The following is an 18,984-nucleotide window of genomic DNA, read 5'->3' as shown; positions in this document are numbered from 1 at the left end:
GTAACCATTTAATATGAAAGTAATTCTCAGTGTCCAGGAAAATTCCATCCTAAAGCTTTAGAGTAAATGCCCCCCAGCCATCAAAAGGTGTGCAGATCTCCATCTGAGGTCCAAATAAGTCAACAACAAGAACTCCTTGATGTCTTTTCTTATCGGTGAGATTAAGACAATTCCATTTCTAGTTAAAAACGAATGCATCAACAAACTACGCTGAGCAAAAGAATCTGAAGTATCACCATCATTTTTACTAATAAGAAAATGATTTTTATATACTCAGCAACTCCCTGTAAAGCAGAGAGGAGCTTGGAGTTGTTTATTATTATTATTTTGCCACTGGCAATTAATTTTTCTGATTTGTTTTATTAGTTTGATGGTTGGGTCCAAGATGCAGAATATCTTTCCAAACCAGTGGACGGATGTAAGAAAATTATTTCGGTGCAGTTCCTGGCGAATCGTGATGATGAATGGCGTGGTAGGACAAACTTATTCAGACACACATTTTTCAGTAGTGGCAGGGAAAAGGCTGAAAAATTACTAGTAAATTGCTTTTTGTAAAAATGCTCTCCCTTTCAAATTTTCCCTGGGAGGAAGGTCTTCTGCAGAATGATGGGACAATACAGTCTGACACAGCTGGACAACAAAGGCAGCTCAAGAATGACTACGAGATAAGACTGAGGGTTAAGACTTAATTTTCTCATTAGACCCCCATGTTCCCCACACCTTCCCCACACCAAGTCCTTTTGTGTGCATCATTCTAACCTGTTGGGATAAGTGTCTGTAAAAGATATATATTATCTCTCCTTAGCAGGCCTTCTCTATCCCACCCGCCATCCAGAATCTCGTCCTCCCAACACAGAGCCAGGATATGATGCGGCTCTAGTCTGTTCCCTTCCTGTAATGCTCTCTCCAAAACCGCCCAGTGTTTCAAGTGTCAAATTACAAAGGCCTCCGGAGATCCTCAGCGCCCAGTAAAGCCTAACAGCCAAAGAAGGCTTATTCTCTGTCTTCTCCAGACTACCTAGGAGAGCGACTGTTTGGGGGTAATTCTGTTGTCAGAGGAAACACAGATGCGGCAGTGGCAGGAGGGTGTGGCTCCCTCCTGACTAGGCATAGAGCTGGGTCATTTCCAGATTAGCCCTTCGAAACAGGCACCTTCCAGAACACCCATCCCCCACCCCGGGAGCCGGGACATTGCCATCTGTTCTCGGCCATTCACCTTGGTGGAAGGAAGGCCCTTCCCTTGCGGGGACACACTCCAGCCATCGAAGGGGCACGGTCTAATGTGGTGGTTCTTACCTGGGGGCGGCTGTGTCCCCCTCTCCCCAGGTCACTGGCGCACGGGGAAGGTGCTCCTGTCTAATGGGCAGCAGCTGGGATGCTACTGAACATTTCTGCGTGCGCAGAAGAGCACCCCCACCAAACAGTCATCCGGCCCCAAATGCCAGGCGTCCCAAGGCTGAGAAACCCTGGTCCGACCTAAAGCAACTTCGGCAGAGCTCACTTGTGCTGCCCTCCAACGTGACTGCCGGTTCATCCTCATGGCATAAGTGATGACATAATTAAGTTCTCTCTAAGCCTTCTGTTCAGTAACTCTAGCAGAGACCTGCAAAGTGCCAGGGCCAGTTTGCAGAGTCCCCAGGCTGCAAGGAGAGGCAGTTCTAGAACACGCTCAAATGGGGGCTCTGGGCTTCTCCCCACTTTTTGCCTTCACCGGACGATCATGCCCAGTGTCACGCATTCCTACCCCAATAAGAATTAAGGATGTGGGGAGGTGCCTCTCTGTTGGACACCTGAGGTTATGGGAAACATCATGAACTCAGACATCAGGGAGATCAGGATCCTGCTCCTGCCTGTATGTCCGTCCTACTTGCTGTGTGACGTTAACAAGTGACATAACCTCTCCGAACCCCACTTTCTCCTTGAAATGGACCACACGGCACTAAAGGTGTTAGGTATAGTCTACACACATCAGCGGAGCCCCGGGCGGCCCATACCCTCACCCAGCTCCTGTAACATTTCCAGAAAAGTGCTCCTGGAGGTTTCAGTATCGGGTTCATGGGCTCCCCCACCCCGGACAGCCCGAAGGGCCTGTTGGCGCGTGCACCGGGCAGTGCAGCCTGGGCCCCCTTCTTGTTCATCTGGCTCACGTCTGTGACCTTGCCTCTCTGGACGTGCTGCTCTAAGGCCAGGGCCCTGTACACCCCGGTCCCTCCCATCTGACTGTTTTCTTCCGGAGCGCTAACTCACAAACAACGTAACTATTTTCTTCCTTTAAGTTCGGCCCTCAAGAAGATTCTTCCACGTGCTAATGCGCAGCTGTGAATCTGCCTGATACAGTGAAGGCACTTAGCCCACTGGTATTCCCCAGAGGGATCATCGGCCACCCGCACCTTTTTAGATGCATTTAATCATTCAGCCCAAGATGAATTTGCACGATTAACATAAAGCCTTGTGATTTTATTTTCTTTCCGGATTCAAATACTGAAACAACCACCATTGTTTTCGTTTTCAGAGGTTGGGATCAAAACACAAAACTTGATTCTAGAATGAATTATTTCTTTTTTTTTTTTTTTTAAATGTTTTTTTCAAATACCACTCTCCATAGAGTCAAAGAACAGAGCTGCTAACACGGTCTTTATCGATGCAGGGGAACCCACGTTCTTTCTAGGGTTAGCGTTAACCCATTAGAAGCAAGCCACACCGCAAAGATTAACCGTTTCTGGTGTCCCCATAGCAGTGTGCCCATTGTCCCATGGCACCCGTGTTGGCAAAGACAGACAAAGAGGTTTATTTCCCTGCTTCATCGTAGGGCGCTCCACATGGATCTCTCTGATCAGGACCTAGACTCCCCAATAAGAAAACGCCAATTCTCCTGGATTCCAGTAATAGATTAATCACGTCATCCTCAAAAAACTAGTAAAAGCCCAAACCGAATAAGATGCATTTGGAAAGCCATCTGCCTATGAAGTGGAGGCGTGTGTGCAAAATGATAATTTGAAGGCAGAAGAGGCAGCATCGTTGGGCTTCTTGATGAATATAGTAAAACAGGTTTGTCTAATGGGGAAACATGCATTACTATCAAAAGAAACGAGTGTATCCCACATGGAAAAGCAGGCAGGCTTTAATAGCGGAGAAGCATCTCAAGCTGTGCCTGTCAGCGATCCTCCGCCTGTCTGATTTTCCTTAACAGAAAGGCCAACCTCACCTGTTTAAAAGTAATTAGGAAGCAGGCGGTAGCGAGGTGAGCTAGGAGCTGTGTGTGCCTGTGCTCGCGTGTGTGTTTCCGTCCCACTGACGCCTGTGTTGATGTTTCTGAACGCAGGAATCATGGTCAGTAAGGAAACCGGCAAATGCGTACTCACGACGTCAGAGAGCGAAGTCGAACCTGCCGCCTGCCTGGCCCTGGAGATGAGATACGCCCTGGATCCCAACCGGCAGATTAAAAAGCGGAATAAAGCCCTGCAGGTGCGCTTTAAGGATATCTGCGAGGCACAGAATGAGCAGAGGGACTCACGGCTCGCGGCGGGACAGCCCGGCGAGAAGCGGGAGGCGAAGCCCGTGTCCTACAGAGCAGCCTACCGCAAATACATGACCGTGCCCGCGCGGAGGGCCATCCCCAATGTCACCAAGAGCACAGGCGTGCAGACCTCGCCGGACCTGAAAAAGTGTTACCAGACCTTCCCTCTGGACCGCAAAAAGGGGAATCTCAAAAGCATCCCGGCTGCGGATGCCTTTAAAAGTCAAAACAACGGGTTTGTGGCGGAGAAGCAGGAGGAAGGGGCGGGGGAGGAGGCCCGGCCCTGGGGTGCCGGCCGGGTGCACAAGACGGCGGCCTCGGTTTTCCATTCCGATGAACACGTGAATGAGCTGGACCAGCCTGCCGGGCTCAACTGCGCAGAGCCAGGCGAAAACCCTGATGCGCCCGGCTGCCGAGAGGAGCCTCTCCAAAACTCCGCTCGGCCTTCCTCCCGGGAGCCCGACCACCAGCTGCACGGCAGAGCGAAGCACGGCAGGGCGACCCCGGACACGGAGGAAGCCGCTCCGCCGGCCCACGGGACGGTGTTCAAAACGGAGGTGGCCGCCGTTTATGCACCTGCCCCCGGCGCGAAGGCCCTCGAGGCCGCCTTGTCAAACTCTGCCACCGCGAGCGAGTGGCCCCTGTGCCCGGCGGCCGACCAGGAGCGGGGGAGAGCCTCGCGTCTCAACGGGCTCCAGGGACCCACAGCAGCCCGCTCGCCCCCGATGCAGTGCCTGTCCCCCGAATGCAGCGGGCGGCCCACGCAGACCCGGGCCCCGCCGGGGGAGGACGGCCAGCCTTGCGCCGCGGCGGCCGCTGGGGGTGGAGAATCCCGACAAATCGTGCCTCACACGGAAGTCGTCGACCTGAAAGCACAGCTCCAGGTGATGGAGGACCTGATCAGCTCAAGCCAGGAAACCATCAAAGTGCTCTTGGGGGTCATTCAGGAGCTGGAGAAAGGAGAGGCCCACCGGGAAGGGTATGTATGCCCACGTTTCCCCTGAAGCCATGCGGGCTCATCCCCCCGCGCCCAGCCCACCCAGGGTCCCTCGGTAGCCTCCAAGGCCCAGATCCTTAGTGAGACTGACATTTCCGCATTTCTGCGCAAAGGCGATAGTCTGAGGATGGCGTGAGCTCAGAGGGGCCCCGAGGTCATTGTACGATGCCAGACATCACTGCGTACTCGCGGTGAAGACTGATTTGATGGTTGGCGTTCAGGTGCTTGGCCTGGAATTCAAACCATGTGCTGATAGTTTGAATGAATGAATTGTTGGGTCTTTCTGTTGTGTGCCCTGCGATGAAAGGTTGATGACCCTGAGGACGTCTCACGGGGTAGGCCAGTCCAAATTCTCTAAATCAGACGCTCCTCGCCTCATAGGAATCGGGTTATGGTAGAGAACAGAACTGAGGTGGCGTTCTGCAAAGCAAATGCTGACTTGGTTATATTAAATCATTGGAAGAACATTGATATTTAGGGCTAGGGTTTCCCACAATAGGGGAGATGTCTCTCTGTCCTTGTGAGGAGCTCCTAGAGGCAATGCCCACCCTCGGGCAAGCCCTGTCTGTGTGTCACGAGGAGACGTGCCTTTCCCCGAGTGGTTTTGTGCGTGCAGTTGCACCATAGGGGGAACCAGACCCAGTTAGCAGCCCGAGCTGTCAGGCATTGACATCAGATTGCTGAACTTTGTTCCCCATCTTTTAAACTGTGCAGCAGCAAACTTAAATGACCTAACGATAGGATGCTAGTCTTGAGCCCTTAGCTAGGAAGGCTCGTATGGGTCTGGCAGCGGGCTGTGCTAAAACAAAAGTTCCATGCTTCTCGAAACGGTGCCCACGGCTTACCAGCCTTTGTCTTCACTGCCGGGCTTTCTCTTTCCCGTTTCCCCCTGACACTGTCCGGATTCCCTCCGGGCAATGGTCTGGAGGTGGGATCGGAGTACCCCCACCCCCACCCCTGCGGCCCCCACCCCGGGTCGAGTGAGCTAGTAGCCAGTGTGAAGGTAAGCCAAGAAATGTACCGTCAGGGCACAAACCACGTGGTGCCCAGTTTCCTCAAGAGGATTGCTGTGGTTTAGTTATAGCGTTTGCGTACCACAGACGACGCGGAGGACACAGTCTGTGTGTCCCAGGGCAGCAGGTGAGGCTTAAGCCCTGGGCCCGGAGGCTGGCTTCTCCCGCTTAGCACAGGTGGCTCATCCAGTAGGGAGCAGATTCTCAATAACCCCACCCCCTCATACGAAGTACTGTTTGCAGTCGATGGTATTAAGCTGCTAGGCAGTCATAAAATAATCTAACAGGAGATTAGCAGGAGCCTAAGGTTGCAGAATGTTTTCAAAGGGCCTTTTTTTCAGTCTTGGGTTTACATCTCCATTTTCATCCCATTTCAGTCATTTAGGCTTGACTCCGTGCACAGCCAAAAGCAACACATTAAGGTGGTTCTGCAAGGGGTCTGTCGATCAGTAGACCACATTCCCACCGAAGAATTAAAAGCCCAAACGGGCCCCGATCACTGCCTTTGAGGCAGTTTGAAGTGACTGAAACCAGACAGCAAAACAGGAAGAATCCAACATCACTAGTTGGGGCAGGGAGAAGAGTCACCAAATGGTGTAAAGCCATATGCATATGCTAATGTGTATGCTCGCGAGGGTATGTGCTGAACTAAAAACTGCCGAGGCTGAACACCCACGAACACCCCACGAAAGGAGAACCACGTTATACATGTAGGCTCCACACACTATCAGAACAAGTGTGGACACTGGTTGTAAATGGGATCCTCTGAGTTCCCGTCAGTGCTGTCGGTCTACAGAGCCGTGCACTTAAGAAGGCACCTCGAGGTGGGAATTAGGACTCTGAGGACCTGGGGCATGGACTGCCTTGTTTCTCTCTGTGCCTTGTTTCTTCACCTGGGAGTTGGGAATCATCACACGTCCTGCAGATGGAGGGGACAGGAGGATACGGGGTGACCTTCTAATGCGGTTCGCCCAGTGCCGGGCGCATCTGAATGGGACTGATTGGTCTTGCTGGGCAAAGGTGTTGGAGAACACTTAGCAGTCCCACATCTGAATCCAGTGTGATGAATGTACCCTCCACACTCTCAGCACACAGGCTGCCATCAATATTCTTCCTACAAGCCCTGAGCTGCTCTGTCCAATACAGTACCCAGCAGCCACATGTGGCTATTGAAATTCAAACTCAAGTTAATTACAATTGTAAATTCAGTTCTTCAGTTGCATTGGCAACACGGCAGGTGCTCAAGAGCCACGTGCACGGACTGGCTCCTGCACAGGACACGGGGCACTGCCATCGTCCCCAAAAGTCCGTCAGTCCGTCGTCACCCCAGTATCCCCCACACGAGGCACAGTGCTGGGCTCCTAACCGTGTGAGCGCTGGGCCCCACAGATCAAGGGAAAGGGTGACCTGACTTTAGAATCAATGCCCAGTCTGGCCGCTGCCTGTGCAGCACAAGCTCACTGCAGGAAGGCAGTTCTGTATCCTGGTGAATTCCCACATCTCTTCCAGATCCTTCATTTCCAAACCTGTGTCTCTGAGTCCTTTGGACTCAGGTAACAATGAATCAGGTGCTTTCAAACTCCAAGGCCACCCTGAGAGTGGCCCTCTTCCCCATGCCCATGGTCATTAATTTGGCCCAAACTCAAATTTCCATCACTCTTTTGTATGCCAGAATCTGAGAGGACGGCAGCCTCACAGGTGGACCGAGCAGGGATCTTGTCCACCCCTCTCCCGGGTATCTGGGTCCAGCGCAGAGTGGGAGGATGTGAGACAGGTCTGCTGGCACCTCTTTAACAGCTGGTTCCGGGGGTGGGGGTGGGGAATAGTAGCATTTGTTGATTTCCACGGCGTCAATATTGCTACTGTGGCCAGTTGCGACCAGCTGACAAAATCCTGACAATTTCACATTCCGCTCCTCTGAGCACCAGACCAGTCCTCTGAAGGGCATGTGCCAGGATCGTCACTTTAAAGGAGGAATTCACAGGACTTACTTTATGTCCTCAACCTAAGCCAGGGAAGAGGTGTTACCGTTGCACCTCATGGTAAAAAATGAAAACTCAGTCTACTTTACGTAGATTATTATATACTCACTGCATAATAACCTGACAGAGAATTCCATGGCCAAGTTAAAATATTAGTAGAATTTTCCTTGGGAAATATTCTAGCGTTTATAAAGTCATCGATAGTGGAGAAGACCCAGAAGCTTGGGTAAAATCAAGTTCTCTGTCCACCTTCCACCCCCAAATGAAGCACAGGCAGCCTGCTTTGTAAAGAATTTCCCTGCATCAGGAGAAAGCTGGGTGAGGACAGGCAGCTTATGTGCACCTCAGAGCCCACGACTTTGAATCCCAGTGGAAAGTTCTGCCTCTAAGCCCGCCCCTCACAGTGAGGCCACGGGCTTGCCCTGGGGTATGATGTTAGGACAGAGCCAGGGAAGAGCCAGGACTCTTGAAACGTGGCCAGTGGCCAACTTCCATCTCTCGAAGTACCCTGAATGTGTGACCTTTTAGTAGGACTTCTTTTCACTAGTGAGCGGTTCACACAAGCGCGTTGAAGCCGTTCCTCTGGGCATGGGGATGCCTGTGTCTCCAACTCAACGGCATTTAGTAGCTTCCAAATTATTTTCCATGAGACTCATTAATCTCATCTGCTTACGTAGATTTCCAAAAGGTCTCGCAGAGCGTTCTCAGTTTAGGGAAGTTACTTAATCTCAGGCAGCTTCCATTTACATCTTCTACCACAGGCTTCTAGAAGCATAAGGATGGTGCCTGCAAAGCTAGGAGCAGACACCAACGCACGGCGGGCACTGAGGAGCGGACACGCCCTAATATGAGCATTTCAGAGGACGCGTTCCATAAGCGGGTAGCTGTGAAAAAAGTATTCAGAATCACGCCTTTTAGTCCCTGTCAAATTGCTGGGGCAGTTCACTGAAATCGCTCGCTTTATGCAGTATGGGCGGGATTTGGTCACTCTGCTTGGATGAATGCCAAGAATTATTCTGCTTATTTCAGAGCTCTCAGTATTATTCTGGTCTCTTCCCAGGGAGTTCAGGGTCACACAGACTGCCTCAGTAAGCCGTTAATGTAGTCGTTGAAGGCTGAACCAGGCAAACGGGGCACTGAGTCTAAAATCTCAACTACTTCTAACAGTCGTGATTACCCAGAGCAGCTGTGGGCTGCTGGGCAGGGGCCCCTGGGACCCACGGGTTGTGGGTCCCAAGTGCTCACAGCGTGTGCTCCCCAGCCACTGTGGTGGGCACTCCACAGGGAGACGGTTATTTATTTCCAAGTCTGTACCCCACACGTTTAGTGTCTTCATGGGTTCAATGGCCAGTGACAGTCTAATGATACTCTGCTATTCAGAGAAGACCCGAAAACGACATGAGGGGCTGTATTTGTGCTGTCAAGCATGAGGGCAGGATCTGTGTTTCCCCGAAGTTAAGTAGGTTCTTTCGCTGGTCACAAGTGTCCCAACATCACCTGGGTGTCACCTGCAGGCCTGGGTGTTGGGGGGGGGCGCTGGAGAATGGGGTCACAGCAGAACCCAGGCCACGCTGGGCCCTCAGATGTGATGGATGGACAGAGACGAAATCTTGAAGCCCCCTGAAGCAACTGTACTGAGTCAGAGCGAACATGGGACCCTCCCTGAAAATGAGAAAATCCTAAATAACAAACTAGCCCAAGGGGTCCGGCAGTTTGCAGGAAGGGCCGTGAACCCAGTGACTGCTCCCGGGGTCCTGTCCATCCTGTGCAACCTCACCGAGAAAGAGTACTTCTCTGTGACGTGAGGTCCGGGGGCAAGCGCGCGTCCACGCGCGCGCGCGCGCACACACACCCACACACACACACGGGGGAGAGCAAAGAAAAGTAAGCCAAGGGAATCCCCCTGAGATCAGGGGCCCTTTGAGGGCAAGTGCTCACAGCAGCTTTGAAGACAAAGGAAGTAGAAATAAAGACCTGAGGGCGGGAACAAGTTAATGCAAACCCAGCGTGGAATCCTGTGTGGTTTGCTCAGCTCTGTTTTCTTTTAATCACTAAAGCAAGGCAGCCGGCCACATACCGGGTGAGAGTATGTGCAGATACTCGTGTTTAGGGGAGAGAAAAAAAATCAGGCTTTCGGGATCTATGTTTATTTGAAGACCTCAGAGTCACCTTTCGACGTGGCAACTGGTGGCACGTTTTTCCTACAAAGGGCCAGATAGTAAATATTTTCGACTTTGATGATTCAGCTTTGCCACTGTATCATGAAAGCAGTCACAGACAAGATGTGTCCACACGAGCGTGGCTGTGTCCCCGTGAAACGATACGCAAAAACACGCAGTAGCCAGATTGGGGCCATTAGCAGAGTTTGCCGACTTGTGCCATGCGGTCTTGTAAATGTAGGGACCACATTTACTCAACTGGAAGCCAGGTCAGTAGATGGGTACGGGACAGTCCCAGGCGTGTGACTGCCAGACAGGTGTAGCGTTCACTCGCATGTTCGGAAGACCTATACATACGGGAGTTGTTGAGCCCTGTGCCAGGCAAGGAGGGCATACAAGTCGAATGAAGCATTCCCAGCTCACTGGCGGTCAGTTTGTTCAAGCCTACGCCTGTTTGTCGGCCCATACGACCTTCAGAATTCTGCTTGTGAGCCCCGCGTGTGTGTCTGTTATCCACACATATGTCATTTGTGTGTATAACACATACACGACAGCATTTCTTTAAGACCTGGGAAAGGTCTCACTCCCCTCCTCGTAGCAGGAATAAGAGGTCATTACAGCACACAGTTGTGCCCCGTGACTTGCTTCCACCTAGAGACTGATGCTAGATGGACAGAAGTGATACAGTCGTTTTATCTTATGTCCCTATATTGACAGATCACTCAGAACCAGGCACCCTTCAGAAGGACTTGTCAGGGGATGAGAAATCTCTCTGAATTTGCTTTCATTATCCATGCCCAAACAGAATAAATACTGCGCCACAGTTACAGTGGGAGCATAAGGGGGCAGTTTAAGTCACAGAGCAGAAAGAACCAACGTGGAAATCTGTGCGCCACTGCGGCAGGCAGGGCATGAACGCGGGACTCGCCAAGGTCTCAGTGTGAGACTCTGTGAACTTCCCAGAGCCCCACTCCAAGAGGCGAGGGAAGAGCTGGGCCTTCCACCGGGTTGGAACGGCCACATTTGGAAGAGAGCAGGTGGGTGGCATCATGGTTCCACAAACGATGCTTGTGGGTCCCCTCCGGAATGAATGTTGTGGGCCACCTTCCCAGAGGTCTGGCACGATGCATCACAGAGAAGCGGGGAGCTGTGAGCATAAGGAGAAAGCAGCACCCAGCGCAGAGATCTGGAGCAGAAAGGTCCTTATTCCCTGCCAGACGCACCCCTGTCCCTCTGCACTCCCTGCTTGAACGGGATGAAAATGTCAGCACTTCATTTTCTAATGCTCTCGATAAGTCAGTTTCAGTGTCTCTGCACACGTGTCCTATCCCAAACATTGCAGCCAGCCGACTGAGGTCTGCCTCCTGCTCCCTTCATTTTTTCCATTTTCCGGAAAGGAGATCGGGGTGGGGAGGGAGCAGAGAGGGACGACCAGGGCCCTGCAGGCAGCCAGTTCTGAGTCGGCAACTTTGCTCTGCCCCTCTCTCCCCTGGCTGTGCTTAGGCACGGCTGTTAACCTCTCCGAACCTCAGCCTCTCACTCTCTAAAAGTGGGCTAAGACTACCTGCTTGGGGGCTGCTTTTGCAGATTAAACGAAATACGGAGGACAAGGCTCTCAATCCAGGACTCGGTTAGCAGTCAGTAAAAGTTCCGTCCCCTCCTTGCTTTGTTACTACTGAAAAGCACCCTTCCAAGTGCCAACATGCGGAGAGGTTAGGTAAGCAAGGCACCTTCAGAGAGCTTCTCCTGCTTTATTATACAGGCTGGTTTATTTCTGAGGGTGAGGAGGGGTGGAGGGTTACCAGGGGCGACCTCAGCTCTGTACTCATTTTCGGAGAAGTGCACAGACCAAGCGGAATTGGGGTCACGGACAGGCGGGGTTTGGAGTCGGGAAACACGGGCTGGTCCTAGCTCATCCTGGCCTGGCCTCTCTCAGATACATGTTCCCCTGTAAGGGAAGGACAGTCAAGATGAGACAGGGGCCCTCACGGCTCCTTTCTGCTCTAAGAACAAATCCTCCAGGGAGGCCAAAGAACAACCTAATTTCAGCCACTGCCCGAAAATACATATAAAAGTTTACAGAGGGAGAGAATCAGGCAACACAACCCTCTCTGCAGACGTCCTTCAATAAATGCGTCCAGGGAGCCCAAAGTCATAATTTGTCCCTGACACTTCATTCCGTAGCTCTTCACCTGCTACAGATGCTGGAATTGGCTTCTGTCCTTTTCAGCTGCAATCCTTTGAACAGATTTCAGGAAAAAAAAAAAACCTTTGTTTTCTTTTTCTGTTGCATCTAATGGCTTTTATAAATGTGTGATCAAATATTCAAGTTGAAAGCCTCAAGTATACGTTCTGTTTTACGATTCTGCAATCGAAGGCACACATCATGTTCTAACCAGCAGTCCCTTCGCCTAATGCACGGGGCCATGGTGAGTCTTTTCTACGGCTTATATAACTTTGTAAACACTTTTTTTAAGTTCTTGAAAAATAATAAGGCTTTCCAGCCTTAATACGAGAAATGAAGCAAATAGATTTGTAAGAATATAAAACACATTCCAGATTCTTGCTTTGAGCTTCATGTAGGTATCACACATACTTGAAAATGTAATTTAAATAATCTTCCTGTACAGAATGCCAAAATAGATTTCAAATACCTCCCCAGCCTTTCAAGTTGGTAGGTGAATAAACGCCTCACCACCGAGCTACCCGGCAATCCAGACACCCCATTTGCAGATAAAATGAGCAATTCAAGGCATGACATGAACGTTTATGGAATTTATGGATTTGTGTCCCAGAATTCAGGTTTTTTTTTTTTTTTCCCAAGAGATGAAATACAAGTTCTAGTTTTCAAATACTTTTTAAAATCCCATACAATTTCTGCTGAGCTCTGCAAAAATGGCTCGAGCTCCGTTGCCCACTGGGTCTGTATGACAGTTCGGTGAAGTGAGTGTCTCTGGGCCGAGCCACTATAAAGCCCAGCTGTTCTGAGCACTTCCAACAATGAGAGCGTTCTGCATTGTTTCATTTAATCCTCAAAATAACACTGAAGGTAGAAATTATCTGCACCAGAAAACTAAAGCTTGGCTATGCTAGGAAACATCCCCAAGGTCAGAAGGCTGGTGAGAATTGGCAAAGGCAGACTTCCCATGTAGACCTGCCTGGCCCGGGCACCCACTCTCTCACCCTCTAAAAATAGGCAACCTCACATATCCGCCCAGAGTTAAGAAGCAGGCATTTTTGGTGCGACTATAAATCTGCATTCTTCCTTCTACTTCGAAGGCACTAAGAGGCTCTTGTGCCCAGAGCTGGTGAGGTCTATGCAAACCTAGGTTCTGGAGAGAGTATGCTTCTAATGCAGCTTTTAAAGGGATCCCAGTACTGAAGTATGTTTTTAAGGATTCAAGCTCAGTTAAGAGGAATGTCCTCTGTGAAGTAATTTCAAAAGAACCAAAGCCATTGATCTTGAGGGACCTGAATGCCAAGCACAAAATCTATCCTTAAGCAACCTTCCTGGGGAAAACACTTCAAGACCTTCATGTACCATCTCTCACGTTAGTGATGCACTAAAAGTGACTGCCACATGCCCCGCTGGCTCCTCTACGTTCCTCAAATGTGAAGGACTTCCTCAAAAGTTCATGTGAACAAGTTGAGGAAAGCATGCAGTGCAACCAAAGTAAGCACGCATGTATTTTGAAGGCCGGATTTAAAAGGACGTTTCTGAGAATCGAGTTCCTAGACACCAAAAAATAGAGTAAATGTTTCCTATCAGTATCTCATTGGTTACAGCACCAGACTATCTCCCCAGATAAAAGTCTCATAATGGGACATCAAGAATGTTATAAATGATGGCACCAGAATTTAAAGATTTTAATCTTTAACCGCAAGAGCTCTGAAGCCGTTGTTTAAAAAGTCAGTCCAAGGTCAGACTTTTGAAACAATGGCCAAACGCTTCACAAAGCCTAAGTTCTGATTTCAAATGAGCCAAACTCCTCTAAAAAAACAAAACAAAACAAAACAAGATACATCAAAAGAAATTGTCACTCAAAACTAAAGGCCTCTATGGATATTTACCAGCAGAACCAAGAGCAAATGCGCATTGTCTTCAGATTAAAACCCCTGTAGGTCAGACTTCGGGTACCCACCGTTCTTGTGCCGGAGAAAAATGGCAAAGCCGGAGCCAGCTTTGCTTTTAATACAACATACCCAGACCCCTATCCTCATTCTAGTGGGGTAGCCAGTGCCACCACAATTCGTGTTCATTAATTTTCAATAAATTATGGCTTAAGCTTTATCTGTCTTCCAGGAAAACAAGTTAATCAGCTCGGCCTCAGCTCAGCCCTAAAAAGTTGTTTTCCTTATGAATAAGCTACTCCTGGTGCCCTTTGGGACAAGTGACTTGTTTCTCACCAAGGCTCTCATTTTGCAACTTAGGGACGTATGAAAGAAGACACAAGCTTTGCCCTGTTGGTAACATTACCAGCCAGTCCACACACAAAATGATAATTACTATCTTCTCCAATTCCTGCCTATTATGATTTTATATTAGGGAAAAGTGATTTTAAAACTCTCAAGAGGGAAGTTCTGCTCTAATAATAGTGTTTATCTCGGTGTCTGTCTCTGTCCGAATCTGACAGTAATAATAACGTATGTGCAATAATAATAATATATTCTGATTGCTTATCGTGCCCGGCTCTGGGTCAAGGGAAGCAAGCAGGGAGTTGAGGCAGAGCCACAGGGAGACACAAAGACAACAGTAAGCACTGCTGCAGGTGAGGCAGAGGGCAAGGGACAGCAGCTGGCCCCCACGGACCCCCATGTGCTTGACGTGTTGCATGAGCAGCCATGCTCTTCCGCTGACCACCATTTTGCTTTGCTTTATAACAAAAACAAACATGACGAGCTTCCCTAAGAGCCAGAGCCCCCCGGGAATTATGGAGTCACCACATTTGGGGAGCTGCCAGGCCAATAAAATTTAATGTGTCAACACCCTATAAAGAAAACAACGGCATTCATTATTAAGAAGGTGTTTGTTTCTCACTGAAACTTGTTCTCCAGGGTTGCTTCTGGGATAAAGGAATGACATTTCCCAGGGACGAGGAGGGGGCTGGCTGAGGTGCGGACTGAGCCACATATTTTAATACTTGGGTGTGGGAAGCAGAAGATGACTGACCTTTTCCACTTGCTGGAGAAATTTAAGATGGGATAACGTTAATACTTGGAGACAGATGTTCTCACCTGATCCAGCCGGGAACATCGCAAAGCAGACCGTCCTATTTTCCATTTCAGAAGCACAAGTGTCTGATGTCAGTTAACCCAGCAGGGTACTCACACAGATGCTTCATTCATTCATTCATTCATTCACTCATTCATTCACTCCTTCATTCACTCGTTTTCTCATTCATTATTCAAAAAATATTTCTTGAGCCTCCACTACACTTCACACACCGATGTGAACCATGAATGTCCATCAGGGAACAAACAGACAAAAATCCCTGCCCTCATGGTGCTGACATTATCATGGGGGATACAGACTGAAAGCAAACTAAGAACTAAAACGTGTGGCCTGTTCAACAGCGGTGAGTATTGTGGAAATGCCAAAAGCAGAGAAGAGAGATCTCATGCCCATTTTGAGGAGTCATGAAAGAAACAGATATTTATGATGTATACCTCACCCTGCTCCATGGAGAGCACTGGGCCAGGATTGGGAACTTGAACCCGTGGCCCCCAAGATGCTCTCAGTCACCGGGGACACAGACACCTGATCACATCATCAAAATCCACTGAAAAATGGTCTGCGGCCCCACAGGGTGCTGGGAATCTGCCAGAAGACGTGCTGTCTGTGAGGGAACAGAGCATCTGGGCCAGAACAAGGATGTACGTTTCAGTGAGCACAGAAACCGTCTCCAGAAATAGTGGGATTTCTCAAAGTTCTACAACTCTACTTGGTCACCATACAAGCAGCTCCTTCACAGTGGAAACACGTGTCCTTGAGACTTGAAGTGTCTTGAGGGCAAGGACTATGTTTTATTCACCCAGGCAACTGCTCCTCAGAGAAAAGCCACGCACCAAGCTGGCGCTCAGACAGCATCTGATGAACTGTGCACATCACATGCAACCATGCTGAAAGCCAGTCGGTTGTTCTGGCTAATCTAGAGCCAAGTCTCTTAAGGTCTCATAACTAGAACATGAAGAGGAGACCACCAGGACTACCGATGTGTCTAATAAGGTGACTCGGGGCTTGCATGTGGGGCTAGTTCTTTAAGGGTCAACATCTCAATTCCTGGCTCTGGGAGAACAGATTAATAGCAACTTTGAGAACTCTACCCTCCAGTAGAAAAAAATCAAGGTGAAGACAAACGGGAGGAAGAAAGAACTACTTCAATCTATGAATGGACTGTAAACCATCATTTCTAATTAATTTGTTTGCTCTCAGCACACTTTGCAACAAGCCAGAATTATAGATGGTGTCAGGGTTCCCAGGCTAGCCCTCAAACTTTTTTTCGGCTGTACTGAGGCTCAACTGAAGAGGGCTACAAAGCCTAACCATCGTGTTGGTAATAGGATATTCCTTCTCCGTTCTAACATGAAAGCCCAAAAATAGATCTCCCTTAGGGGAGTCAGCCAGGACAACTCTATTTTTTATACAGGGTTTGTTTGGAACATGCACATTCACATTCAGGAGGATCACATGAGACTATACGGAAAAGAAGTTTGATGTACTTCAATGTCAATAAGAGCTATTTTCTCCAAAACAGAAGTCCTAGATGAAGAGAGGAAACCAGTAGTTAATGGGATTGGCCTTATTGCCTGGCCTAATATCTACAGGCAAAAGGGCAGGAAAGGAAAGAAACCAGGGTTATATAATAAGCAATGACTGCTGGTTAGAATTCTGAAAACACAAACAATTCAGTAATTATACCAAAGCAATTCTAATGTAGTCTGCCCTATACCATATTCAAGATACTGAACAGAAAACTGAGTTTTTTTATTTACACGTCAGGTACGAGCCGCAAAACTTCACTGGACCTGAGATCAAGCCAACCCTCATAGATCTACGGAGTCAAAGTGACCTTCCCAATTAATTTGCTGATGTGTTCTTCCACTCCTCATTCCATGTAGCCACAAACGTTTATTGCCACCTCTCCTGCGACTGGCATGCAGGCTGTTGGCTGGGCAAACAAAGAAAAGCACGAAGCTCACCGAGACAATACTGAATGGTAGCTGTTGTGGCAGAGGAAAGGTAAGGGGGCTGCCCGAAGGCACCCGAGGCACAGTTGTAGGCTGCTCCTGCAGAATCGAAGAAGGCTTCAGACCAGCCAGCCCTTTTGGACACCCAGGGGGACACAGGGGTCCCGCTAAGATTTGGAGTCACTTATTTCGCATTCTTTAAAACACAACCTCACTTTCTTTTTTTTTTTTTTTTAATTTTTTTTTTTCAACGTTTATTTTTGGGACAGAGAGAGACAGAGCATGAACGGGGGAGGGGCAGAGAGAGAGGGAGACACAGAATCGGAAACAGGCTCCAGGCTCTGAGCCATCAGCCCAGAGCCTGACGCGGGGCTCGAACTCACGGACCGCGAGATCGTGACCTGGCTGAAGTCGGACGCTCAACCGACTGCGCCACCCAGGCGCCCCACAACCTCACTTTCTAAAAGACACAAGATGCTTAGCCGCATGGGGATCCCAGGCCACTAGTGAGCACAGGACTGCCACTGGCTAGCGGCTAGCTCCCATCAGTTTCTGGGGAAAAGGGAACCGGTCATAACATCGCCAGGGAAAGCTGGTTCTGCCTCCTGTTGATCAACGAATGACCTTGAGGGCTTGTGAGGACAATCGACTTTGCATTGTTTAGCAGACTTTAAGTGGATGCCCCCCCCCCCCAAATCCTGGCATTTAATAGCTTCAGTGCATAAAGCAGAGTTGAGTTTACACGGATATATATGGGAAGTCAAATTCACTTTCACTGCTGAACAGCTAATATAAGAAGTGGCTGCTCTTCCGGAGCATAATCTGGCAAATTCCTAGTGAGAACTCAGCCTGGGGAACAAGCCAAAAACACTGCCAGAGGTGGTCTTAAAACACAGTGCGGGGTCACTGAAAACAGCTGCCTTTGACTACTTTTTGAAACTTAATTTCTCCCAACGATGGTGGTGGTTTCCATTTATGCCTCTAATTAATGTGACCCTTAAGTGAAAAAGCCCTTTAAGATACTGACATAAGTGATGGCTGCGTTATCAAGAAGGGATGGCTGGAGCACAAACCTGGGCTAGAATGAGGCAGAGAAAACACTTTTTGGCACCTAGTGAGAAAGCCAAAAGAACACGAGGGATCAAAATAAGCCTAAATTAAACAAGTACATAAAATTATCATTGAGAGTAGAGATCATGCCATTTTCTTTTTACAGCAACCACCATCTCTAGCTAAGGGCCTAAAACATAGCTCTGAGTTCATTCAAAGGGACCAACCCATTACCCTACATAACGTATGTGTTTTGAAGACCACAAAGAAAGGATCGTGCCCTGGGTCTAGCATCACCTAAGACACCATCTGCCTGCATGCTAGAAATTCCGAACCTGCTGAAAGCCACCATGCCATTTAAAAGACCAGCAATTTAGCAACGGGATCACGTGCACCGTGTGGGACAGGCCCACAGCACACTTCATGCTGACACACTTGTGACATTAGATGAGAGGAGAACGCTTTCCTGAAGTCAAAAAACACCCACAGTCACCCAGGAGTGAAAGAAGAACATTTTCAATTGGGACATGAAGATCTTACGGAGGAAATCATGTCAGGGGATGTGGCCATAGGAGCAGCATGGTTAAAGCCAATCCAATAATCCAGTGCTACTAATTATTACTGAATATCACAGGATTAATTTCTACTTGCCAACCATTTGTGACGTTGTCGGACTTTGTTTCTGATAACAGGCACAGTGAGAGACATTTCTTTTTTCCTTTCCTGACCTTTTAACCAATTAATTTGGGGGGTGGGGAGGGTCAGAGTTGTTAGTCCTGACTCTTGGGCGTCATCTTCAAGGTCTTTCAGATACTAAGAGCGGCTCGGATGTGTGGCCAGGAAGAAAGCTTTCGGTGACCTTTCTATGACATTTCTCGGCACCCTTTCCTACCACCTAGGGCCTTGCTATCTTAGATCTCCCTGTGATGCATTCTCGAGAAAGCACATGCTGTCTGCCACTGCCACTCCTGCTCTTGGGCCCCTGCCTCCAAGGACATAGCTCAGGCTGATGCTGGTAGCCATCCTTCGTCCTTCATCATCCCCATGGCTTTGTTATAAAAACTTCCACACCAGTTCC

The 18,984-nt window shown here is 49.1% G+C and overlaps 2 protein-coding genes across 8 annotated transcripts in view; one reads left to right on the top strand and one right to left on the bottom strand.

Moving 5' to 3' along the window:
* Nucleotides 1-18,984, bottom strand: part of DOCK1 (dedicator of cytokinesis 1) — a 532,945-nt gene that overhangs the window by 270,786 nt on the left and 243,175 nt on the right. The gene's annotated exons all lie outside the window — the stretch shown is intronic.
* Nucleotides 1-18,984, top strand: part of INSYN2A (inhibitory synaptic factor 2A) — a 56,722-nt gene that overhangs the window by 15,736 nt on the left and 22,002 nt on the right. For all 6 annotated transcript variants that reach the window (XM_086681166.1, XM_086681168.1, XM_086681164.1 and 3 more), the window contains one exon: nt 3,323-4,496. In XM_086681166.1, the coding sequence (XP_086537292.1) occupies nt 3,328-4,496 (1,169 nt within the window). In that variant the 5' untranslated portion in view covers nt 3,323-3,327. The remainder of the gene's footprint in view (nt 1-3,322; nt 4,497-18,984) is intronic.

The sequence above is a fragment of the Puma concolor genome, chromosome D2 (genome assembly GCF_028749965.1).
Source record: "Puma concolor isolate L17-30 chromosome D2, mPumCon1.1.hap2, whole genome shotgun sequence".
NCBI classification, from domain to species: Eukaryota; Metazoa; Chordata; class Mammalia; order Carnivora; family Felidae; genus Puma; species Puma concolor.
This window is presented reverse-complemented; position numbering and strand designations above follow the sequence as displayed.